Below are 26,469 nucleotides of genomic sequence, written 5' to 3'. Positions count from 1 at the left end.
AGAAAGCCAAGAGGTCAGAGCTCAGAGCTAAAACCTTACCCTTCCTCCTGCAGTGGTCCTACCTCTCAGAAAAAAGAGACCTATTTCCTGTGTGTTTGTCTTGATATAGTCTTTCTGTTCTGCCTTCTCATTGGTTTCAAACCCAAATATGTAACTGCCTCGTCACTGCCTGTAAGTACAGCCCTCCAGGTCTTAAAGGCTTGTGTCTCCAATGCTGGCTGTATCCCTGAACACACAGAGACTTACCCAGCTCTGTCTACCAAATGCTGGGATTAAAGGTGTGTGCCACCACTGCCACGCTCTTGCTATGGCTCTAATAGCTCTGACCCCCGGGCAACTTTATTTATTAACATACAATTAAAATCACATTTCAGTACAAATAAGATACCACCATATATCTAAACTTAAAAAAATTGTTATGTGGTTGTCCCCACAAGCATCATGGCCAGCTGGTAAACTGGCAGGGAACAGCCCGTGTGGGTGAGTTAAAGAATAAAACCCAGGTCAGCATGACTTCAGCCAGTGCTGGGTCAAAAACTTCTGGAGTCTGACCAGGTGGTTTACTTCTCCTAAACGTTTAAAGTCAAGAAAACTTTAGAAAAATGTTCCCACTCAATGGTGATCATAGCAAAGCTTTAGGCTTGGCTGCTGGAAACTTTCTTGCAAAGTACATCTCTATAACAAAGCAGTTGTGACCTTCACCATAAGAATGGGTGTTCTATTAACAGATAAAGTGCTCAGAATAAGGCCCTAGGTTGGAAGGATTTGTAAGCATGATGATGGGTTCTATTGATTGCGAATGCCAAGTATATGGCACCTCTTTCATAACGATGAGTTCTGTTCACTGAGAGACAAAGCTCAGGATTAGGGCCTAAACAATGCTCAGGATTTTGGAGGAGGATTCAGCTGAAGGCTAGTGTCATAGAATAGCAAAAGATCACCAGGTTGTTAGACAATATTCACTCCAGCCTTCTGGGTGAACAGGAGTCATTTCCTTCCCTTGAAGAATTTTAAAAGTCTACATGCTTAACAATTCTGGTTTCTCTAGTGTTGTGGTTTTCAACCTGTGGGTCACGACCCTTTGGAGGGTCACATATCAAATATCCTGCATAAACCAGGTGGTGGTGGTGGTGCACACCTTTAATCCCAGCACTCAGGAGGCAGAACCAGGTGGATCTCTGTGAGTTCGAGGTCAGCCTAGTCTACAGAGCGAGATCATGGACATCTTGAAAAAGCCAATATATATATATAGCTCACTCTATAGCAGTGAGCTTTTCTAGTCTTTATCATCTGTGTTCAGTATACTGTAGTCTGTCCTTCCTTCCTTCCTTCCTTTCTTCCTTCCTTCCTCCCTCCCTCCCTCCCTCCCTTTCTTCTTCCCTCCTGTTGTATGTATTGCACATGCATGTGCTCATGTACCATGATGAATGAGTGGAAGTCACAGGACAACTAGCAAGGGTCAGTTCTCTCCCTCCAACCCACATTGATTGGACTCAGTTCCAGCTTGGTGGCAAGCATTTTTCTAGTAGATTGATCATCTTGGTGCATTATATTCTAGTTTTGCCATCTTCTACAAAATGTTTTCTTCCACGAATACATGATACAGCTCAGAATTATGTGGAGAATTCAATTGTCATGTCCCATCTGTGTCTTTTAATTTCATAGGAAATTGTGAGTAGTTTTTTAGATTCTCTTTACCTTTCATGCCATTGACATTTTTCAAGTAAACACACCATTATTTTTATCCATATTTCTCTTCAAAATAGGAATTTAGCTTCAATAACTTTAAGATATATATGTTAAGAACCAAGAGCATTTTGATGATTTAGTAAAGAAATGCAGGCTGTTTTTTATGAGATACCTTTCTAAGAACCTATGCTTAGCATTGACTCTATTTGTTTGGTTTTTTCAGACAGGGTTTCTCTGTATGATAGTCCTGGCTGTCCTGAAACTCACTCTGTAGACCTGGTTGACCTGGAATTCACAGAAATCTGCTTTCCTCTGCCTCATGAGTGTGGAGATTAAAGACATGCACCACCACACATTGACTCTATACATTTTTGCCTCAGGCAAAGCATCCTTAGATATGTATATATATTTCCATTCGGGCAGGTGTATACTTTTGCAACAGGAAGAAATAGTGTTAGGGATCTGGCTGTAGCTTGTAACAATTAGCCAAAGCAAAATGAAAGATTCTCACTGGTGCAGAAGGAATTCATTATAAAGCTTATAGCCAGTGGCTAGATGAAAGGGGGGGTATAGAATAAAGGTATAGTTGAGCTGGAGAGATCTCAGTCAGTAAAGAACTTGCCTTACAGGTGTGAGACCTGGGTTTGATTCCTAGAAGCCATGTTCTAGGCCCATGCTGGCCATGGTGGCATTTGCTTGTGATCTCAGCACTGGAGTGGCAGAGACAGAAGGCTCCCTGTGGTTCACTGGCCAGCTAGCCTGGTCTCCCTGGTGAGTCTAGACCAATGGGAGATCTTGCCTCAAGGTCAAGGGGGTGAGCAGTGTTCCAGAAGATGACACTTGACGTTGTCCTCTGTCCTCCAGCTGCACACGTGTGTGTGCCCACACCGCTTCCCCACTGGGCACACACACACACTCACACATGTGTGCCCACACCACTTCCCCACTGGGCACACACACACTCACACATGTGTGCCCACACCACTTCCCCACTGGGCACACACACACTCACACATGTGTGTTCACACCACTTCCCCACTGGGCACACACACACATGCATTAAAAGAATGACATCATTGTTCATAACAAAGAGGGATCTTGAGGGGGTGGGGTGGGGCATAGCAGCAGTAGCAGGACTCAGAGAAGAGCACAGGGAAACTGTAGACCAGGCCTGATGAGCTGTGATGGGGGAAAAGGCCAAGGGACAATTCTGTGAAGGGCTGGGACCCGGGGAAAATCAAACCCTTTCCTGATTTTAAGCACTGTCAACACATGAATTCTGTGGTGTGTCAAGGTTCTGTTACTTGCCAATATTATTTAATTTTCTTAATAGATTTGCAGAGGGGCTAAGAAAATGTGAAGAAATGGAAAACATTTTGAAGAGCAAGAGGTAAGCTCTTCAGAGAATGTCTCCATGGATACTCTTGAGTTCTTGCCTTATTTTCTGAAGCTGCACATCAGTTTCTCCCTCATGCCTGTCCCAGTCATCCTCTGTAGCAATCTGCCAGTACCCTTGAGAAACCAAGCTTAGAAGTGTCACTCACTGGATCTTCCTGTTCCTTAAAGATCCTTTCTCTAAGTCCATGTTGTCTGGCTGGCAGTTCTGGTGACTTCCCCAAAACTCCAGCCAAAATAGCAGTAGAATTTCAGGGTAAGGTTCAGAGTCTAATATTAAATTCTATCTAATCCATCTATCTACCACATACTTACCTATCATTCATGTATGTATGTATATATGTATGTAAGTATGTATGTATGTATCTACCTATCTACCTATCTTCTATTTATCTATGTATGTACCTATGTGTCTGTCTATCTCTCTATCTCTCTCTCTATCTATCTCTCTATCTATCTATCTATCTATCTATCTATCTATCTATCTATCTATCATCTATTTACTTAGTATCTATCTAGAACAGTACAATTTGTGGAGTGGTAGCTCTATGGTCCTGGTCCAAAGGTTCTAGGACTGTGTCTTCTATGTTGGTTCATCTGGGTAATGTTTCTCCCAAATTAAAGACGAATCTTTTTTTTTTTTTTCACCCACAACTGATTTTGTCACTTGTCATACATACATACATAGTATACATGTGCTTGTAACCCAAGGGTAGTCATTAATTCATAGAGAATGTATGATATAAAACTACATGGAAGAAAAGAGAGGTCATTTTACTATGTAAGTAACATGAAGCCACTATGCAGCTTTCATAATTCTGGAAGTCATTCTGTTCAGGTTAAATGATTTTTCTCTCTTGTGCCATCCAGAATGTTGAGAATTCAGTGGCAGGTCTGATTCCCAGAAAAGAGACTCTGAAGTACCCGTTCTGGCAAGGACTCTATTGAGTTCCTATCCAGGGACCTTTGTTCCTGCCGTCTCAGTCTCAAGGGAAAAGAGAAACTGTGTCTCTTTTGAGGGTTACTTTTATAATGGGATTGGTTCATATTATAAATTGTTTGCTGTTTAGCTAATTCATATAGATAAAAGTGTTGCTTGCTTTTGTTTAGTGAGACCTACCTATCTGTCATAGTATGAGGCATTTCATACGTAAAATACAGCAATGTTTGTTTAGTGGAGCAACGGTTTGAAGTCTGTTTGATTACAAAGTTCACATCTATCATCAGCTACTGCTTTGGCAGTTTCAATTGTTTGATAAAATTTGGACTCTGTAATTTTCCTTCTCTTGCTTTTGTTACTCTATGAAGCCATGGCCTCAAATTAAACATTTTCTTTTATTGGTTGCCTTGGTCATTTTAAGTACTACAGTTCTGAGGGTAAAGATCTCTCCAACGCATGTGTTACAGCTCTGAGGGGAGATGTATCCTGGAGGTTGGGAGTCAAAAAATACTACAAAGTCACACTGCAAATAAACCTCACCCAAGAGATTTATTGGGAAAAACACGGGAGTGGGAGGCAGGCTTATATAGGGCTTCTTGGGGCCAGAATTTTCCATGGTGTAGATTTCTAGGATGGGGAATGGTGGGATTTTAAGTCCTGACCTTAGGGACTAGAATTGGTGTGATTTCAAGCCCAGAATTGGCCCAGGCCTTTTACCCTATAGTCGTGGTCTGTTATCACAAAATAGAAAATGAACTAATCAGAGAGCAGCTTTGTAAATAGCCTGCTCACTGCACACGTGTTAGTTTTTCTGGGTGCTCTGTTTTTTGGCTTCCTTGGTCTGTGATTCCATGTTTTTTCTGCCACACCAGCTGCTGTGGTCACTAGGACTCAGTAGGGTATTTTAGAGTATAATGGCTCCTGTTTTGTACTTTTTGATCAAGATTACTTGTCTATTTATATTTTTTTGTGGTTCCATACAGATTTAAAGGCTGTTTTCCTAGTTCTGTGAGGAATGTTATTAGTATCTTGTTAAGATTGCACTGAATCTGTAGAACTCTTTGGGTAGTATGAGCATTTACAACAATATGGGTTCATGAACAGAATGTTTTTCTATTTTTTTGTGTCTTCAGTTTCTATCATCAATGTTTTATACATGTATACATAAAAATGTTTGTATATATTTAAATATATATATTTTGGAGACATGATTTCATCATAATGAAATTATGTTGAACTTGCTATGAGTACCAGGCTAACCCCAGACTCACATAGGTTGGCCCTCCTTGGCCACCAAGGTGCTTGGATTAAAGAAGCACACCACTGTACTCTGCAATGTTTCACAGTTTTTATTATAGAGATCTTTTACCTTTGGTTAAATTTTTTCCTAGTTATTAATTTATCTGCAAGATCAATCTCACTCTAACTGTGAGATTGTTTCCTTGATTTCCATATCAGATAACTTGCCATTGCTATGTACCTACACTATTGATTGTTGTGTGTTGGTTTTGTGACCTGAAAGTTTGCTCAGTTGTTTATCAGTTCCAGTAGCTTCTCTGGTGGGAGTTCTGATTCTTGTGGACAATACACAGAGCTTCATGTGCAGATCCATACTGTGTGGGAAAGATCCAGGGGGTGAGGACACGTGGGTCCCCAGTGGGTGAGGACACGTGGGTCCGGAGGTAAAGGCAGCTGTGCCAATGAAGCATCTTGGTGTGCCTTCATCTGCAGAATGTGCCATTGGGTGGTTCAAATCAACCTTCACATAGATGTGAAAGGGAGGCTGGTCCTGCTGGCACTGGGTCATGTGAGAGTAACTTTGATGGTGTGGTCAGGTGAGAAGCCTGATACAAGGTTGTTGTTGAGTGAGTCAAAGACGAGTAAACAGAAAAGCGTTGTGTGGCTGATTCTTCTAAATCACAATAATACAGAGAATCCAAGTTAGTGATGAAATACTGCAGCTCTTGTAATTAAGGTAACAGGACACAGCGGATACAAAAAACAAAACAAAACAAAACAAAACAAAAAAAAACCTAAAGAAAAGAAAGAAAGGAAGGAAAAGAAAACATTGAGGATGTTCTGAAGCAGCGTGCTTTGGATGAAAATTCTCATGTTTTAGAACTATAAGCTAGAGTCTTTTTCCTTGAGGTTGGGTAAAAAGTGGGCAGATTAAGAAACTGCTAGAACACTGAACAAAATAACATAGTTCTCAGGGTAATAAAACAGGTGAGGAGTTTTAAACTGCAAGAAGTGCTGATGTCATTTATGGTTAGTTTCTACTGGGGAGATTAAAGAGGTATCAGAATTAGGAATCTTTTTTTTTTTTTTTTTTTTTACTCTCTCATTCGATTTTCTTTAATCAAAATAAGACTAGCATGATACCTTTAGTTTTAAAGTACAGCCATTAGATTGAACCTGAAGGAATTGTTAATATTGAATAATTTTTACAGCACTATTACTATTTTACATATTTAACAGTAAAACAAAAAATTGACTAGAAATTTAACTAAAAATTACAACTTACATTTATTATTGTTCTGTTTTCTCAGCTAGTGGCAAGATGTGGAGCTATATGAAGAAACATGAAGAAAAAGATGGAGACAGGGTCTTTGGCACTGGAGTCTGCCTGTTCACATATAATTCTCCATGGGATGATAGTATAGATATCATAGACAAGATTTCCTCCTCACAGACATTCCTAAACCAGTAGGATGATGAAGTATATACATCTCAGTGTAAACAAATGGATGAAAGCAACATATAATTTGGTAAAAACGAGTTCTAGAAGAGACTTTGACATGGAATTGTTGGTTGTCTGAAATGAAACACAGCTCAAAGATCAATGAGGATGAAGAATTGCAAGCTTCTCTTGTTTCTTCATGAGATATAAATAGCATAAGTTCTTTCATCAAAGATACGGGTTTTATATATATGGGAATTTTGTACCCCTCCATTGCTAAAAAAATTAGAGATCAAATCCATTTGATTATACTATTCAGCTGTATATGTGATCTCTTGTGTTTTTTGCCATTGATAATGGCAGAGTTTAGAACATCATGATTTATGAGGTATTGTTTTAGATGTCTAATGAGTTTCTTTTAACATGGTTTTGATGGTTTTGCTTCCTTTTCACTTGTGGGTCACAATCACTTTGGGGATTGAATAACAGATATCATGAACACCAGATATTTGCATTACAATTCATAACATTAGCAAAATTACAGTTATTTAGTAGTAACAAAATAATTTTACAGTTGGGGCTCACCACAACCAGATGAATGGTACTAAAGTGCTGCAGCATTAGGAAGGTTGATAGCCATTGTTCTAACATAGTCCAATACACATAAGTTCATTCATAATTTATTTCAATGTGTGTGCAGAATTAGGAATCTTAAAGACAGTCCCCACACAGAAATAAAACAATGACAACAGTGGCCTCTTTGTAAAATGACTCAATTTTTCTTGTCCTATTCTATTCTATTATTCTGGGAAGGAGTGGAGGGTAGACGTGAGCTAAGGTGTGCATGAGGAAGTCAGAGGACAGCCTTGTGGAGTCAGTTCTCTCCTTCCATCTTTAAGTGACTGCTGGGGATTAGATGTTCACCTTGTGGCAAGTGCTTTTTACCTGCAGAGCTCTGTAAGCTGTTTTCTTCAGCTCTGTAAACTATGTTCCTAAACCTGGACCATAACTTCATGGGATGACACCTTTAGTTCTGTGTTGTATAAAAAATAATGCTAAGAAAAAAAAATAATGCTAAGATATTTACTACCTTAGTACTTGCAGGATCATGTATTTTATAAATCAGCAATAAAGCCACATTCAGAGGGCAGGGGAGGCTCTGAGCTCCTCAGAGGATTTTTTTTATGCAGCATTTGCAGCAGTGACAAGCTGTCCCCCCGCCCCCCACACACACAGATTAAAAACGACTTTTACCATTGCCCGTTTTTCATGAGCCGAATTGCTTCATTGACCTTATCGAGAGTCAGGGTGTGGGTAATCAGTGGATCTAGGTTAAACTTCTTTGCCGTATAGTCAGAAACCAGCTTAGGGATTTCCTCCTTGGTTTTCCAGCCTGGAAATACACAAAAGAACACAGACTTATGAAAGACTCTACTCATGAGATTTCAGTATAAATGAGGTTTCTCATGTTGGTGCTGGGTTTTTTGTTAGTCTGTGATTCTTGTGGGAAGCATTGTCAGCCCAAGTGGTTTATTTCTTTTAAGATATTTGTATTTTAAAGATACCTTGATATCTTCCCTTAAGATATTTATATCTTAGCTTCTTTTAAGATAGGTATGTGTGCATGTATATACATATGTGTGTATTATATATATATATATAATACATGTATATCACATACAAACACGTATATACATACTGAAGAACCAGCCTGCCTCCATCTTAGGCTCAAAATCATCTTATAGTAGAGACAAACTAGGTTCATTCCTGTTTATGATTAAATCTGTTTCTCAAGGATTGAGCTATGCCCCACCTGTAACCTTACTTACAAATGGTTCTGAACTGCCTGTTACAGAAATGGCAATCATCTTTGTTTTAAAAAGTTAATAACTATCTTGCAACCCTACCTTTGTTTCAAAAGGGTGGTTATGGCTACCTTGTTATGACCACCTTGCGATCATGTCTTTGTTTCAGGATGTTGTTATGACTAACTTGTTATGCTTATGTTCTGCTCCTGTAACCCCACCTATTTTGACCACCAAATGCCCCATTTGGAAATCCCCTACCCCTGAGCTATAAAAACCTTGTCTTCCTCACATCCAATGCTGACCTCTCAAATTCCACCTTAGGGGGAGGCAGCCTGTGTACATGAATACAAAAAAAAATCTTGCTTTAATTAATTTGGCCATGATGATTTAGGTAAGTGATCTTTCTCCTCTCATCTTTGGGATTAATTAATTAATTATTAGTTAATTATATAATAATTTTAGGTAAATATAAAATAATATGATAATGAGGCTTTATTAAACAGCCTTGATGTTATTTATCCCTCCTTCTCCTTCTGTATTGACCTCCTTTTCACCTCCCCAGTTGGAGACCCCAGCCTTTTATTCCATTTACCACTTTGTATCACATGTATTCTGCTCTTCACCTCCCAAGCCCCCAAACCCCTTATGATCCCTTTACATTTTTTCTTTTCTGTTGTTACTCCATGCTGTGTATACACATCTGAGGTTTTTAAAGGGACGTATCTTAGTTACTTTTCTATTGCTGTGACATATAAGGCAACTTATAAAAGAAAGCATTTAAATTTGGGCTCATAGTTCCAGAGAATTAAAGTCCATGGTCCTCACGGTGGGAAGTATGGCAGCAGGCAGGCAGACATGGTGCTGGAGCAGTAGCTGAGAGTCCACCTGTTAATCTGCAAGCAGCAGACAAGCAAGGGAACTGGGAATAGTACCAGTCTTTTGAAACTACTTCCAGTGACACACCTCTTAATCCTTTCCAAAGAATTCTAACTGGGGACCAAGTATTCAAATATATAACACTATGGGACCCATTCTCATCCAAACAACCACAGAACAACAGATGAGAGAGAACATGTGGTGTTTGCTATTTGTGTCTGGATTACCTCACTCAATGTGATCTTTTCCAGGTCTACACATTTACCTGCAAATTTCAAGATTTCATTTTTAATTATAGCTGAATAGTATTTCATTATATGTATGTATCACCTTTTATACCTATTCATCTATTGAAGAACACTTAGTTTGTCTCAATTTCCTGGATATTGTGAATAGAGCAGCTACGAACATTGCTGAGCAAGTATCTGTGAAATATGATGTTGAGTCCTTTGGGCATATGCCAGGAATGGTATAGCTTTATTAGGTCATATGGTAGATTTATTTTTAGTTTTTTTGAGGATTCTCCATACTGATTTCCACTATGGCTTTACCAATTTGCGGTCTCACTAACAGTGAACGAGGGTTCTCCAATCTCTACAACAAAAGCCAGCATTTGTTGTCAGCTGCTGATCTTGGCTATTCTGACTGGGATAATGTGGTGGTTTGAAGAGGTATGGCCCCATAGACTCATGTGTTTGAATGCTTAGCACACAGGGAGTGTTGCTGGAGGGCTTCTCTCCAGGTTCCACCAAACCCTGCAGTCCCACAATCCACGTATAAAATAATCACTCAGACGCTTATATCACTTATAAACTGTATGGCCGTGGCAGGCTTCTTGCTAACTATTCTTATATCTTAAATTAACCCATTTTTATAAATCTATACCTTGCCACGTGGCTGGTGGCTTACTGGCATCTTTACATGCTGCTTCTCCTGCCGGTGGCTGCAGTGTCTCCCTCCCCAGCCTTCCGCTTCCCAGAATTCTCCTCTCTCCTTGTCCCACCTACTTCCTGCCTGGCAACCTACTTCCTGCCTGGTCACTGGCCATCAGTGTTTTATTTATATAGAGCAATATCCACAGCACACCTATTAGGAGGTGTGGCCTTGTTGGAGTAGGTGTGGCCTTGTTGGAGGAAGTGTGTCACTATAGGGGCAAACTTTGAGGTCTCAGATGCTTAGGCCCAGACGCAGTGACACACAGTTCTTTTCCTGTTACCTGCAGATCAGGATGTAGAACTTTCAGCTCCTTCTCCTGCACCATGTCTGCCTGCATGCTGCCATGGTTCCCACCATGATGATAATGGACTAAACCTCTGAAACTGTAAACTTGAGACAAAGTGGGGAAAACTACTCTCAGGGTGAAACCAAGGAAGCCCCTCTATTAGTACAAAGATTGATCCCAAGCCCAAATATCATCAGTTAACAAGAATATTGTAGTCATCAAGAGGAGGGACCTTACCACCAAACTGAGAAACACAAATGTAAGAAAAGAGAACATGTCTAGGGGGGAAACTGCCATCTGGTGCTCCAGCTGGTGCTACCATTGATAACTAAATATCCTCAGCTTTCATATATTTGGGGGAAAATGGAAACATTTAACTACAGATAACTGGCCTAATTTTCCACAGAGAATTGAAGTCCTTGGAAGAAGGTACATCTGTCTTCAAGATGCTGAAGGCTACTTGACCTGTCTAGTTTTAGCCCACAATTATCTATAAGACAAATAAATTAGTCCACATTTTTGAATTTGCTAAGACTTGCTTTGTGGCCTAAAGTGTAAATTACTTTAAACAAAGTTCCTTAGGCTGTTGAGAATTATGTGTTTCCGCAGCTGCTGGAAGGAATACTCCACGATATCTCTTAAGTCCAACTTGTTTATGATGCCGTTTGACTCTGAAGTTTCATTGCCTATTTCTTATGTCTAGATGATGATTTATTAGAGTAGGCTATTGAATGTACCCACTGTTATCGTATTGGGATCCATCCCTTTGTGTCCATTAGTGTTGGTTTTATGAAATCGAGTGCTTGTGTTACTTTTCTCATTGTTATGACTGAAACAATTTTTCCAAGGAAGATCTTATTTTGGCTCCTGGTCTGAGAGTACATGGTGAGTCAAGGGTGTCATGTCCGTGGGAATGTGAGGTCACATCACATCGACAGTCAGGAGGCAGAGAGAGAGATGGCCATGTTCAGCACACAGTCTTCTTTTTTCCCAATTTGACTCAGTTCTCAAGACTCCAGTGAAGTAGAACAGGGTGTAGAATGAGAAGGCCTCATGCTAATCTTAGAAAAAGTAGTGTATTAAAAAAAAAAAACAGTTGGCAAAGATGACTGGAGCACACCTCCTGCTTATTGGGATAGAGATTGACTAACGACAGCCACCGGAAGAGGCACAGGGTACTCCAGAGTGTGTGCAGGTGACCTATGGCTCATTACAACACTAAAACATCCCTGGGAGGATTTAAGATGATAATGACATATGAAATGCATGAAGCTGTGTGCAGAAGGCAAGTGATAGTATCTATCACATGTGCAAGGTAGCCTGAGATAAGTAGATGAGCCAAAACCTTGTGCCATGTGATATAAAATTTTGCCCCCATCCTTTGTACAGTGATCATATTTAAACCATACAGAGAAAAGCAGGACTAAGAACTTATTAGACACACCAGATCAAGGAGAGGTTGTAACTCCTTCATTTGAGTCCCATAAAGAGATAGGCACCTAGCATTAAGATGACTGGCAGTGGTTGGGGAATATTATTTTAAGACGTGTTGCTTTTGTTTATGTTGCATTTGTTTAACTCTGTGAAGCTGTGTTACTGTGCCTGTCTAGAACACCTGATGGTCTAATAAAGAGCTAAGTGGCCAATATCAAGGCAGAAGAAAGGATAGGCCTGGCAGGCAGAGAGAATAGATAGGAGGAGAAATGCTGGAGGAGAAGGAAGAAGGAACAAGAGAAGGAGGGGGACTCTAGGGGTCAGCCACCCAGCTACACAGTAAGACATGGAGTAAGAGAAAGATTTACAGAAGTAAGAGAATGAGAAAAGCCCAGAGGCAAAAGGTAGATGGGATAATTTAAAGTTAAGAAAAGCTGGCAAGAAACAAGCCAAGCTAAGGCCAGGAATTTATAATTAAGAATAAGCCTCCATGTGTGATTTATTTGGGAGCTAGATAGCGGGCTCTCCAAAAGAGCAAAAACAAACAACAGGCAGTGGTGGTGCACACCTTTAATCCCAGCACTTAGGAGGCAGAGGCAGGTGAATCTCTGAGTTTGAGGCCAGTTGGTCTAAAGAGTGAGTTTCAGCACAGCTAAGGCTATACAGGAAAACTCTGTCTCTAAAAATAAAAACCAAAAAAAAAAAAAAAAAAAAAAAGATGGAGAGATCTCTCACTGACCACCTAGGATGTGCATCAAGAGACTGACAGGCAGGTAGTTCACAACTGTCTCAGGGCCTTCAGCTCAGCCTAATCTCTGTTGTTGTGTGACATACTCAAACTGTCACTGCTCATCTACCTGTTTCCTTGCCTACACCTGCCATCTACCCATCTACTCATTTATTCATCTGGACCTAGTTCTGCCCTTTTGTCTCCATAGCTGGTCTCAACTCTGAGCCTGAAGCCTGACTCTACAACAGCCTTGGTAGACTCTCTAGCACAGTGATTCTCAACCTGTGGGTAGTGACCTCTTTGGGGGTCAAGTGACCCTTTCACAGAGGTTGCCTAAGATCATCTGCATGTTAGATATTTACATTATGATTCACAACAGTAGCAAAATTATAGTTATGAAGCATTGGTGAAAATAATTTTATGGTTGGGGAACTGTATTAAAGGGTCTCAGCATTAGGAAGGTTGAGAACCACTGCTTTAGCAGAAGCAACAGCCCAAGTTGGTTCATTGTCAGTACAGATTTATTTCTACCAGTTTTTCTGCTTCCTAGGACTTCTCAAACCTCTTGAAGTCTGCTGTGACGCCTTAATTCACAAGACTCAGTCTATAACCTACATATATCATGCATATATAGAAATAATTGCTGTGTGGTGTGTAATATGTGATCTGAGTGGTAATAGTAGTAAATTAGATTGTAATTAAAGTATCCCTGCTCACCTCTGCCAGGATTATCATGAAAAGTTGATGTAACTGACAAATTGCTGCCATTGAATCTATGGCCCCTTTTGAGTTTATTGTTAATACATTCTGCATTGTGCAAAGATGAACATGTACTTATCTCTGTTTCTGACATAATGTGCCCAGGATTTTTGTTGGTGGATGTTTCTGTCCTACCATCCCCTCCCAAATAACCATACAGAGACTTATTGTTAATTATAAATGTTTGGCTAATAGCTTAGGCTTGTTACTAAATAGCTCTTATAACTTAAATTAACCCATATTTCTTGTCTATGTACGATCATGTGGCTTGGTACTTTTTTTTTTTTCTCTTCACATCTCCTGGCGACGTCTCCCTTTTTCCTCCCAGTGTTCTCCTAGTCTGGCTCTCTAGCTTTACCTCTTCCTGCCTAGCTATTGGATAGTTAGCTCTTTATCAAACCAATGAGGGCAATGCATCTTCATAGTGTACAAAAGGATTATTCCACAGCCTGTTTTTCTGAAACAGTCAGTTGAGCATATAGAATGGCAGAGAACACACTCTAAATAGGTTTTAAATATATACAGGTTGGCCCTAGTCCTATATAAAATAAAGCAAAGTTAAAGTGGTACTGTAAGTGTGGACGCATATATTTTCAGTAACCAACTCCTGCTTCTTTTCCTTTGATGTTTAGTCTGAATTTATTCAAAATTCATGAGTTTTGAAATAGTTAATTTGATTGTTTAATTTGTTAAAATTGTGTATGTGTGTCTTTCCAATTTTGGTCTCCATAGGTTGCAATTTAATCTTCAAGGAGGTAAAGAAGCACCACAGAGCCCTGCTGAGGTTGCTAATGGGCCGCCATTGTCAGGGTCTTAGAACGTGAGGACGCAGCGGATGCTGAAACACAAAAGAGTAAATGCTGAGATGACTGACTTGTCTCTGCTTATGGACATGGACGTAGCACAAGGAAATTACAGCACATACATCCCCTTCTCCCAACTCTGCCCTTTTTACAGACACTGAAAATATCTGTAATCAAGGCTAGCAGAGAACAGCCAATCATGAGATCAGAACGGAGCAATGAGAACCAGACAGTATGGCAGCAGACAGCCCTGAGGAGTCAGTCACCTCAGTTATGGGTGCCCTTTACTCTGGGACCTCTCACCACTCCTCAGGTGGCCACTCACTAGTCTGGTGGAACTGCAGCAGTAATTCCACAGCACTGTTCTGTTTTTAGTGTGAAAGGCTGTGTGAAGACAATCACTGGGTTGCATTTTGAATGGAAATGTCGGTCTTTTGGTTGTTGTTGTTGTTGTTGTTTTCTTGTCAACTTGTGGTGCTCTGTCTTATTACTACCAAACGAGAGTCATCAGGAAGAGTGATGTACATTGTGCTTTCTATATTAGCAAGTTCCCTGGTATATAAAGCATTCTAAATCCACCATTCTAAAACATCCAGATTAAAGAATTCTGCTTATCAATTCATCTTTTTATGTGTTTGTTCTTTTAGGCAAAAACTTATTCCTGAGCAATTCCCACACTCGAGTTGTTGCAGTTGATACTGGTGTTAGAAATAGAAATGTGATAGTCAAGAATTTATCAGACAAACTAATTACCATTTACATGTCACACGAGGGTAGTAGAGAGTAGAATAGGAGCATGGACTTGTCATAAAATTTTGACTGAAATGTCACCACACCCAGGAATGTCTTGTACACACACACACACACACACACACACACACACACACACTCACCCCATTTGCACAAATACTTACCAGTTTCCCTCTCGTAACAATTTGAACGCTTCATTGACTTTTTCAAAAGGCAGCTTGTGGGTTATAAGAACATCTGTGTTGATTTTTTTTTGTAAGTAGTCAGTTACTAGTTTAGGGATGCCATCTCTGGTTTTATACCCTGTGGAAGGAAAAGATTAAAGTAATAGGATGTGAAAAATATCAGAGCTGACAGAAGGCTCCAGTGAACTATCTATTTATAAAATTATTAAAGCCAGGCATTCATTGGTCCTTTTCCTAAGTGTCAAAGCAAGCAGTTTGCTACATAGCAGAATCCAGTCACTGACAGAATTGTGATTACCAGGCCTATAGAAGAGCCCTATGCCTATGCTCTCATGGCTATAACCATAACCACATGCCTAAAGCTCTCCTTTGTCCTCCGGGCACTCACCATTTCCTGCAGGACCCACTGGCTGGCTGACCTGGATTATCAGTCTCCTTTCATCTAAGGCAGTGCGTGTTAATGCACATAAAAACAGCTGGGATTGAAGGTCATGGGAAGTGGTTAGTGTCCTGGAAAGTGGGCGGATGGGCTGTGATTACAATTGCATTGAGTCTATTACTTCTGTTCTTTTCTTTCACAGAGGAAGAGGAAATATTATCACAGTCTCATTTGAGATCATACACCCAAGGACCTAAAGATTTGCAGAAGGCCTCACCTCCAGAACTTCTCAGTAGCACCATTCTGGGCACCTCTAACCTACAGACCGGGGGGATCTTCAACATCCATATCACAGAAACAATACGATATCTGATGATTGCATAATTGGTTGGTATGTAGGGTTTTCACTAACCTAAAACCCTGTTAGCGTAACACTGAATAAAGGGCAACCTTTGCAGCAGATTCTCTCATCCATAACAAAATAATTCTTTTTAGGGGACTAGTTTTATTAGTTGGTAAGTATGAGACAACCAACTGTTAGTATCTAGTATGCCTCTCCAGCATGCTAGCAAGCCTTTACACATGCACACACACTTGGTGTCATAAATAGATGAAGAGAAGCACAGGAAGAAGGCACACACGGTATATGGGAATAAGGTGCTTACAAATTTCCACTTTGGGATTGGAGTAGCTGATCAAAATAAAGGCAAAACATTGAGGTCTGGGGATCTGACAACCAGGCACAAGGCTGGTCAATCCAGGTACCTGGAGCTAAACACATTCAATTTTCCAGCAGTTGTGTGGAATCCTGGGGTCCTTCTAAAAACATGGAAGAGCCTCTAAGGTGGCTTAGTGTCCGACAAGAAAGAAACCATAAAACTTGCAGTATGTCAGCCTCATAAGACAAAGGTGGCAAAGTCTCTTGTCTAGGGACAGGAAGAGAGATTGGGACCAATGGCTCAGTGATGGGGGACCAATGGCTCAGTGATGGGGGGGGGGGGGGGGGGGGGGGGGGGGGGGGGGGGGGGGAATGGCTCAGTGATGGGGGACCAATGGCTCAGTGATGGCTCAGCAGGCAACCGCTCCCCCCCTCACTGTTTATTTCTCAGCTTCTATCTTGCTGTATGGGGACTGTTCTTGCTGCAGACAATGTAATCCTTTGTGCTGAACCAGAAGGCTGTGCTTGATAGCCCTTAGCTGCCGCAGACATGGGTCATCACCTTATGGCAGAGGTCATCTTGGCTATACAAAGCCCATCTCCTCCTAGTTGATGTGTGTTTGTTTCTTTTTCCTGTTGCTCTGATAAAAAATATCCTGACACTGGTTGGAGAGATGACTCAGTGGCCAAGAGCACTTGTTTCTCTTCCAGATGACCTGGGTCCAATTCCCAGCACCCACATGGTCATTCACAACCATCTGTAACTTCTGCCCCAGGGGATCCAATACCCTCTTCCAACCTTTGAGGGCACCAGGCACAGAAGTGATGTAGATACATACATGCAGGCAAAATACTCACACATAAGATAAAAAATGTCTTGACAAAAGCAAAACAAACTTCTTTTTCATGAACGTTAACCAACACACACACACACACACACACACACACACACACACACACACACACACACACACTTTGGCAGCAACAGAAAATGGACAAAGATGGATAATTAGCTAGAAAGAAAAAGCTGAGTCATTTGTGTTCAGTCATTCTCTGCCTTCAGTTACTTCTTAAACAGCTTAGTTTGGAGAGCTTTACACAAGTTGGATAATTCTCGAATTTCTGAAAGAGGAAACTTCCGTAGTGGAAGGCTGGTTGATGGAAATGCTCTCCCTGTTATGTGATTAGGTGGGTAGTAGTCCAACTTCATATTCAGCTTACACAAAAGCGTGTCAAGGAATAATCTAGAAGGCCCCAGACCTTCCAGCCCAAACAAGCATTCACTGCCAACCGAAGCCCGCACCTCATGTTTTCTTGGGTCGTGGGCTGCTGTTGTCAACATATCAACTGATCACTCATTTTTTTGCTCATTTTGTGTCTCCTTCTTTGCTGAATTCTTAACTTGCATGTTTTTCATTTAGTTTTAACTATTAGATAAGAAAAACTATTGCTCACCCTTGTTTTCAGCTGGTAGGGCTGGGTTTAAGGAATAACTTGCTTAAAAGTAATGCCCATTGAGAACTCTGACTGCAAAAGTCAAGTTTTCAGATCCATGCCTTAAATTAACCAATCATCAATTAGTCATTAATCACCAATCACCAATAATCAGTCATTAATTTCTTAAGCGTTCTGGCTAAGGACAGGGCATAATATGAACTGTGCTCTCTAATAACAAGCCGATGCTAGTCATATGTGGCTGCCTTGCATTTATTTACTTATTTTTTAGGCATGGTCTCATTATGTTGCCTGCCTGCAACTCACTATGCAGATCAGGCTAGCCTTGAACTCATACAAATCCACTTCCCTCTGCCTTCCTAGCTCTTGGATTAAGTCATGTGCCACCACATCTGTTGTGGAATATTATTTTAGCTAGGCAAAGATGTGTTACATTTATTTTACCTTACCTGCCTAAGGCACCTGATTGGTCTAATAAAGAGCTAGGCAGAGAAAGGATAGGTGGGGTTGGTGGGCAGAGAGAATAAATAGGAGGAGACATTTAGGCTCAAGAGAGGAACAGAGAAGAAGGAAGAGGAGAGAACAAGAGGAAGAGAGAGGCATGCTTGGATCCAGAAGCCAGGCAGCTGCCAGCCAGACATGAGAAGCAGAGAAAATAAGATATACAGAAATAAAGAAAAAAAAAAGGTAGAAGAAGAGAAACATGTTAATTTAAGTTAAAAGAGCTAGCCAGAAACAAGTCTAAGCAAGGCTGAGCATTCAAAGCTAACAGTACGTCTCTGTGTCATGATTTGGGAGTTGGTTGGTGCCCCCCAAAAAGAAAGCCTGTTCCACACATCCACCTATTTGGATTTAAGTAGAGTAAAATTAAACATAACTGACTTGTCAGTCTTCCAGTCCCACTAGCCATATTCTGAGTTTTTAAAAGTCACATATGACTAGAAGTCACTTCATTAGACAGTGTGGCCTCAGAATATTTAATACTGTACAGGTTCCGTGGGACTGGCTAATTCTGGAAGCACACTGAGTATGACTGGGAGGTGATGGAACAGATTCTGAAGGTGTTTAGGGAAGAGAGATTGGAATGTGGGCTCACATTGTAATTGTGTGTTTAGTTTAAAAATAGAAACGTAGAGTGATTATTAGAGTGAGAACTCAGGGGGGGGGGCAAATCAGTGATACGCTCGTCTAGTCTTAACCTGTATGGGGGAGTGGTCCATATACCACCCATGGTTTGCCACCAAGTACAGAAAGTCTGCATCCCAGTGGGTACCTTATGGATCTTATCAGTGTTAAACTAGTGACCTGTTTGCTTCTACAGAGAACATACTACTTTCGGGAAGATAGTCTCGTGCTTTCATGGAAGTTGGAGAGGGGATAGTGTCTGGCTATGTGTGCCTGACTGCCTGGAACTCACTTGAGTCTAGGCTGGCCTCGACCGACCTTGTGATACTTTCCCTGCATCTGCATCCCGAGTGCTGAGAATGCGGCTCACCTTTCCATTTCTCGATACACTGTCTTCTGTTTCCTCCTATCTTCCCTCCCTGTTTCCCTCCAAGGAGCATTCAGGGCACTTAGGGTTCTGGGAAGAGGAAGGAAACAGAAAGGCCTACCTCCCATAACAGAAGACTTCAAGGTTCTCCCGGGGAGAAGCTCCGCTGGGTCAAATGAGAGCTGTGACCCTGAGGGAGCTACTCCTATAATCACGCACACCCCGTAGCTCATAACGCATGACTTCAAAGCTGCGACCTAAATGCAGAAACAGAAGGGTTAATGTCTCAATAGCTCTACATGGGACTTGTGAGTGGCCTGGGAGAAATGAAGATCTTCTGAAGAGGCCCTTGTGACTCTCAATCTGTCCGGTAGACTATTGAAATATACAACCTCAAAGAAATGGGTATTTTTCCAATGAACCTCATGCTAGGAGAGAAAAGGGCACCAGTCAGTGTGGGAACTTGTCTGCTGGAGAAAGACCTCACACAGTCCTAACCACTTGCTAGCCTGCCTCCCAGGGTGAGACCGAAGCCCAGACAAGAACTGGCCGAGGACAGGTTGGGAACAAACCTTGACCACGACTGCTCAGATGCGTGCATCTGTTTAAACTTTGCTCTCACTTCAGGACCTGGAGAAGATGGACTTGGGGGCTTCACTGGGTCCTTTGTGCCTCTTCCCAATGTGGCCACATTGATTAAATCTTTTTTTGCTTTCTGCTTTTAGTTTGGCTTTTTGAAATTGGCTTATTGGTGGGGGGCAGGCCTTACTTGTGGGGCAGGCTGTGTTCTCTAAATTCAATAACAATGCTAATATGTACTTTCAGGGAGTATGTGGGAGACATACTATGATTAAACAGCACAGAGAATGTTTAACTATGGCATCTAGAGTAAGCTGTTTAAATTCAACTAAGATTAGGATTTTCAGTCTTTAAGCTGAAGCTAGTGTTATTTATTAGCTACAAAGATGGATCTATGAATTAAATGGGATAGAATAGGATAATAGCTCAGAAGAGTGCAAGGCGTATCAATGTGCTCAAAAAGGCTAGGTAAAAATTTATAGCCCTTTATCAGGACTGGAGGTATAGAATTGTGCTCAGCATGCTGGAGGCCCTTGGTTCAATTTGCAGCAATCCTTCCAAATAAAACAAATGGCAGCAAATTCCTGACTTTCAGAAGTTAATGTGTTCCCAAATTGTGCTCAAGACACATACCATGGTTTCAATGAGGCCAATGGCCTCGAACGCAAAATCAGCACCAATCCCAGTCATTTCCATCACCACCTCCTGGACGGGTTTCTTGAGCTTGTTAGGGTTGAGACAATCAGTGACACCCAAGGCTCTTGCCCGGGGAAACTTCTGCTCATTGATGTCAACCCCGATGATTCTAGAAGCACCAGAGGCTTTGCAGGCCATGACAATGGCTGAGCCGATCCCTCCGAGTCCAAACACCACACAGGTGGAGCCAGGGGTGACCTGCAGATTCAGAGGTGATTTTGTGTTAGTAGGAAATGGAGAAGGGTGGGAAGCGCCTGTGGTTTTGTCCATGATGGAAGGAGCCTTCCGGCTGTTTGGCTCCCTGTTTACTGTGTAGACAGTCACTGAAAACAACTCAGAAATGTGTTCTTACCTGTGCTGTGTTAAACACAGCTCCAAAGCCTGTCGGCACCTCACAGCCTAAGACACAGACTTTATCCATAGGAGCGGCATCATCAATCTTCGCCAGGGCAATTTCATCTGCCACAGTATATTCTGTGAATGTGCTGGTCCCGTAAAGATGATAGATTTTCTTCCCTCTACAGGTAAATCTGCTGGTTCCATCCAACATTAATCCGGTTGGAGAGAGAATACTGCTCCCCAGACAGAGCAGCAAAGAAGAGAAATGAAAAGACATTACCAGAGTTGTGTCAACCCCTGTACCTAGGAAAGCACGCGAGGTGAGAAGTCAAAATTGAAACTAACTTCTCCTTCTTACAGAAGTTGCCCTTAGGGTGGAGGCAATAGACACATTCTCTACATTCCGGAAGAGGCAACATTAAGACTTTATCTCCTGAGGAAAAAGAATAAAGAAAGTTATGGCCAGCTCAGGGGAAACACGGAATACAGTAAATACCTCTGGGAACTGTTTATAGCGGATGTCATCAATTCGCTACAGAAGAGTTGTGGCATGGTATTTGGAGTTAATTATCATTCCACTATGGGATCAAAAATTTTTACTATAAATAGACCTGAAAGAGTAAAAAAAAAGAATTCAGGTATTTGCAACTCATGGCATTAAAGGTCAAAGGAAAGAGTGGCTACGTCTAAGAGTAATATCTGTATTTGTGGTAGATGAGGCTTGTCTGTTTGGCTAAGAGTAACATCTGTATTTGTGGTAGATGAGGCTTGTCTGTTTGGCTAAGAGTAACATCTGTATTTGTGGTAGATGAGACTTGTCTGTTTGGCTAAGAGTAACACCTGTATTTGTGGTATGAGACTTGTCTGTTTGGCTCAGTGTTCCAGGAGAAAAGTAGAATCTGTCTTTATTGACATTTGGAAGAATGAATCATACATGAGCTAAGTTAGAATCAGTACTTATTATGAGGTGTTTTTATTATTATGCTGGAACTTGAGGAAAGGAAGGCAGCCTGTGCCCTTAATCCTGTTCTGCCATTAAGTAGCTAAATAAGTCAAACAAGGGAATTGATCTTTTTCAGAGCACCTATCTCTTCAGAGGTGATTGAGATCAGTCTGTGCCCTGCCCTGAGTCACATCATATTGTGTCAAACGGTGCTTTTCAGATTGACTGCCCCGAAAGACTTAACTTTACAAGTAGCTTTTGACTCCGTTTTGAGAAAGGAGGGTGATGACCTCTCTTAGGACACCATCTGGAGATCTCACCCCCCGTAAAGCCTCTGCTTATTTGAATTTCTTTCAGTTTTCTACCATTGCCTCTTAGGTCCCTTGAAATTCCTTGCCTTTGTAACCTACATATATACCTATTCTGTAGTCCCTACCCTCAACACACAAACTGATGTATTTACTGTGTGATGTGTAACATGTGATCAGGGTTAATATTAGTAATTAAGATGGAAATGAAACAACTCGTGCTTGCCAGTGCTCAAGATCAAGGCGATCTGGAATGTCTGGCAAATCATTGCCAGCAAAACTGCTGTACCGGGTGCATGTACTGTTATTCAGTACATTCTGACATCATGGAAGGACACAAACATGTCCGCCCATATTCATGCTCATGGAATACATAAAAGAAAACAAAAAATCTATGGCAAATTCTTGTTAGAATAATGTGATATTATTAAGTGTTTGAAACATGAAGGTCTGTAGTGTGGGGAAAGTAAATGCAAATTCTAGAAGAAACTCTTATGCATGATACTACTCTGTACAATTGAAAAGATTAGAGCATACTCACATGTGTATGTATAGAAAAAGGCTCATATTTTATGTTTAACAATATTGTGATACAGTGTATATATTGTAATTCTTAGTTTAATTTTGAGTAGATTGGTGTGGGATAATATCTATAGAAAAGAGTAGATAAGAATTCTTCTTTTAGACCCTTGTAGTCAAACACAAAATTGGAAGAATACGATATTCTATTTTTCCATGCTGGGAATTGAGCACAGCCTTGTGCTGTGGGATGTCTTTTTGTATGCTGTGAATATGTGTTGCTCCAATTGGTTGATAAATAAAGCTGCATTGGCTTATGGAAGGCAGCTTAGAGGCAGGCGGGAAATCCAAGCAGATATACAGAGAAGAAAAGGAAAGAGAGGAGAGATGCCAGCCTGCTGCCCAAGGAGCACCATGCCAGTAGACTGGTAACCCCACGGCCACATGGCAAAACAAAGATGAATAGAAATGGGTTAATTTAAGATGAAAGAGCTAGCTTGCAAGAAGTCTGCCATAGGCCATACAATTGGTAATTAGTATGAAGCCTCTGAATGATTATTTTATAAACAGCTGTGGGACTGCAAGGCTGGGCAGGATTGGAGAAATGTGGGACTGTGGGCTGGGTGGGACCAGAGAAAACTTGTGGCTACAGCCTTGTGTAGGTAAGTGTCACACCACTGAACTCCATCTCAGCCTGGGATTTTGAATCCCAAGTTGCCTATTTCTTGTACTGTGTCTGATATCTGGATGCAGTTTCATGGTTTTGTCAATACATGGTGAGTTCTGAAATCTTCATGTTACCTCAGGGAAAGAATCAAAGTGAGAATTAGGAAAGGAATTAGTGCTATATTGTAAAAAATGGAATCTGCCTCTAGGTGAAGACAGGCTCCTGTCCCTTGCCTTAGGAGCTAATACATAGGGAACAGCTGGCTAGGGAGAACCCACAAGAGGGTGGGTTCATTGAAAGTACATGCTTTTCTCGAATGCCTGACACATAACACCATGCCTACCAGCCAACCCATCGTGAGTCTTGGGGGCTGCTTGCCTTTCTGAGGCTACTTCTTTTTCTCTCAGAGCTGCCTGTAGCCTGAGTATGCTCTCACACTCCATAACTAATGCTTTGGGATCCCTCCTCTGTTCTCTAAAGCTCCTCTCCTTGGCTTGTGCCATCTGTGGCTAAGGAGCTGAGCCCATGCTGCCTCAGTCCAAGCAGCACGACTTTCATTCCTTCTCTCCTCCACTCCTCCGCTCCCCTCCAGTTTGCCTGAACTAGGGTTTCCCTTTCAAGCTCCGATAAACTGTCTTTATGCTTCTGTTTGAATTCACTCTTTGTTCTCAAGCTTGTTTTTGATTGTTCTTAAATTCTTTTATTAATAAAACTAAGACCCTCAAGAGGGGACCTTGATTTCCCAGTTACCATAGGATAGCTCTGCTGGGGCTCCATGTGATTTCTGATAGCATCTCTCCCCTGCCTCTTAATTCCTTCCTTCCTTCCTTCCTTCCTTCCTCCTTCCTTCCTTCCTTCCTTCCTTCCTTCCTTCCTCTTCCCTCTCTTTTCTTTTTTAAAAATATTTATTTATTTATTATGTGTACAGTGTTCTGCCTACATGCCAGAAGAGGGCACCAGATCTCATTACAGAGGGTTGCAAGCCACCATGTGGTTGCTGGGAATTGAACTCAGGACCTCTGGAAGAGCAACCAGTGCTGCTTACCCTCTGAGCCATCTCTCCAGCTCTGCCTCTTAATTTCTTACAGCCCTGCCTGCTGTGGGATGGTCTGTATGTCAAATTGCTCTTTGGTCAATAAATAAAACACTGATTGGCCAGTGGCCAGGCAGGAAGTATAGGTGGGACTAACAGAGAGAACAGGAAGGCAAAAAGAGGGACTGCCAGCCGCTGCCATGACAAGCAGCATGTGAAGATGCCGGTAAGCCACGAGCCACGTGGCAAGGTACAGATTTACGGAAATGGATTAATTTAAGCTATAAGAACAGTTAGCAAGAAGCCTGCCATGGCCATAGAGTCTGTAAGCAATATAAGTCTCTGTGTTTACTTGGTTGGGTCTGAGTGGCTATGGGACTGGCGGGTGACAAGAGATTTGTCCTGACTGTGGGCAAGGCAGGAAAACTCTAGCTACACCTGCCTCTTAATTTCTTAAGTGGCAGAGAAGCCAAACCTCTTCCTGCACCCCTAGATGGCATCATTATCATGCCTAGTTACCTACCTGGCTTTAAGGTAGTTACGCCCTGTCCGACACTCTCCACAATCCCAGCTCCTTCATGGCCCAAGATGGCAGGAAGTGGTACTTTGTTTTTCCCTTCCAGAATGTGGTTATCAGTACCACAGATCCCGGCGGATGTAATCTGAAAAGATGATTAAATTAATGGAGAAAAATGCCTTGTGACAGAAAGACACACTCACTGTGTTCTCACTAATACGTGGAATCCTGGCATCAAATCTTTAGATTTGCGTGTTTAACTTGGAGTACTTGTAGAGTCAGGTGTGCTGGTTGGTTTTTGTCAACTAGACACAAACCTAAAATAACTGGGGGAAGAGAATGTTAACTGAAAAAATGCTTCCAATAGGTTGGCCTGCAGCAACGTCTGTGGGGTATTGTCTTGATTAATAACTGAGGTGGGTGGGTCCTGTTTACTGTGGGCATTGCCAGCCTGGACTGGTGGTCCTGGGATGTATAAGAAAGCAGGCCGAGCAAGCCGTGAGTGAACAATCCAGTAAGCAGCACTCCTCCAAGGCTTCTGCTTCGGTTCCTGCCTCCAGGTTCCTGCCCTGATTTCCCTCAGTGGTGCAGTGTGACCAGAGGAGTGAAACGAAACAACCCCTTGCCTTCCCACGTTGCTTCTGCTCATGATGTTTTACCACAGCAATGGAAATCCCAGCTAAGTGGAAGAAGCCACTGCAGGGAGAGGGGAGAAGATGGTTTGAGGGAGAAGGGAGAGTAGAACACAGGTGAAAAGGAAAAGGGATTAATGAGGAGGGAGGTTTACCTGGAGAGGGAGATGGGAAATTAAGGCAGAATAGGGGATGAGCCAAGGATAATTAACACTAAGGACATTTTAAAAAGCCGTATTGAAACCTACTATTTTATAAGCTTCCTAAATGTGTGTGTGTGTGTGTGTGTGTGTGTGTGTGAGAGAGAGAGAGAGAGAGAGAGAGAGAGAGAGAGAGAGAGAGAGAGAGAGAGAGAGAGAGAGAGAGAGAGAGAGAGAGAGAGAGAGAGAGAGAGAGAGAGAGAGAGAGAGAGAGAATCTCTTCCCAGAAACCATAGGTTGCCAAATAAAACGTCCAGTCCCAGATCCGGGGATACCTCCCTGTTGGATTGTTGGTCATGGGTGTCTTGGAGACCCCTCGAACAATATAGCTGTTGGGATGGTTCTTGGTTGTTCACCAGGAACTTTTTGGTATGATCCTAGTACTGAAAACACCACGGACGTGGAAAATCAGGCTGGTTCTGACTGGGGTGCTTTTCCCCTGCTGGCTTGCTTTCCTGGTACTGGAAGGGTCTATGTGTGCTACTGGGAGAGAAAAGTTGCCAGCAGTTTTATCTCTGAACTCTGCAAGCTATGATAATGACTAGCCTGGCAGGATGCACCCATGGGTGTAGTGGTAGCATGAATGGTCTGGAGGTAAAAACAACCACTTTCTCATTGGATTTAAGACCTACTCCACAGAAAGAAAAACATGCCTGGTACTATAAATCTGGCCAAACCTCCATGGCTGGGAGCTCATAGGCTCCAGAAATAAACCTATTACTATTGCTTTATTGCTAAATGGACATAGTATCACACTGCCTTCTAAAGACATACATATTTA

The 26,469-nt window shown here is 41.7% G+C and overlaps 1 protein-coding gene across 2 annotated transcripts in view; it reads right to left on the bottom strand.

Annotated features, from left to right (window-relative positions):
• Nucleotides 1-7,974: 7,974 nt before the first annotated feature.
• Nucleotides 7,975-26,469, bottom strand: part of LOC114683482 (alcohol dehydrogenase 1-like) — a 38,078-nt gene continuing 19,583 nt past the window's right edge. The window contains exons 6-12 of one of the 2 annotated variants that reach the window (XM_037207137.1): nucleotides 24,863-25,001; nucleotides 21,215-21,302; nucleotides 20,883-21,102; nucleotides 20,468-20,728; nucleotides 19,377-19,512; nucleotides 15,251-15,389; nucleotides 7,975-8,097 (exon numbers count right to left, since the gene is read on the bottom strand). In XM_037207137.1, coding sequence (XP_037063032.1) covers nucleotides 8,070-8,097; nucleotides 15,251-15,389; nucleotides 19,377-19,512; nucleotides 20,468-20,728; nucleotides 20,883-21,102; nucleotides 21,215-21,302; nucleotides 24,863-25,001 — 1,011 coding nt within the window. In that variant the 3' untranslated portion in view covers nucleotides 7,975-8,069. Of the gene's footprint in view, nucleotides 8,098-14,144; nucleotides 14,372-15,250; nucleotides 15,390-19,376; nucleotides 19,513-20,467; nucleotides 20,729-20,882; nucleotides 21,103-21,214; nucleotides 21,303-24,862; nucleotides 25,002-26,469 lie in introns of those variants that run through there. The other variant, XM_028857818.2, reaches the window with a different exon arrangement.

Source organism: Peromyscus leucopus, chromosome 6, assembly GCF_004664715.2.
Source record: "Peromyscus leucopus breed LL Stock chromosome 6, UCI_PerLeu_2.1, whole genome shotgun sequence".
Taxonomy (NCBI): Eukaryota; Metazoa; Chordata; class Mammalia; order Rodentia; family Cricetidae; genus Peromyscus; species Peromyscus leucopus.
Note: the sequence above shows the minus strand (reverse complement) of the source record. Positions and strands in the feature narration are given on the sequence as shown.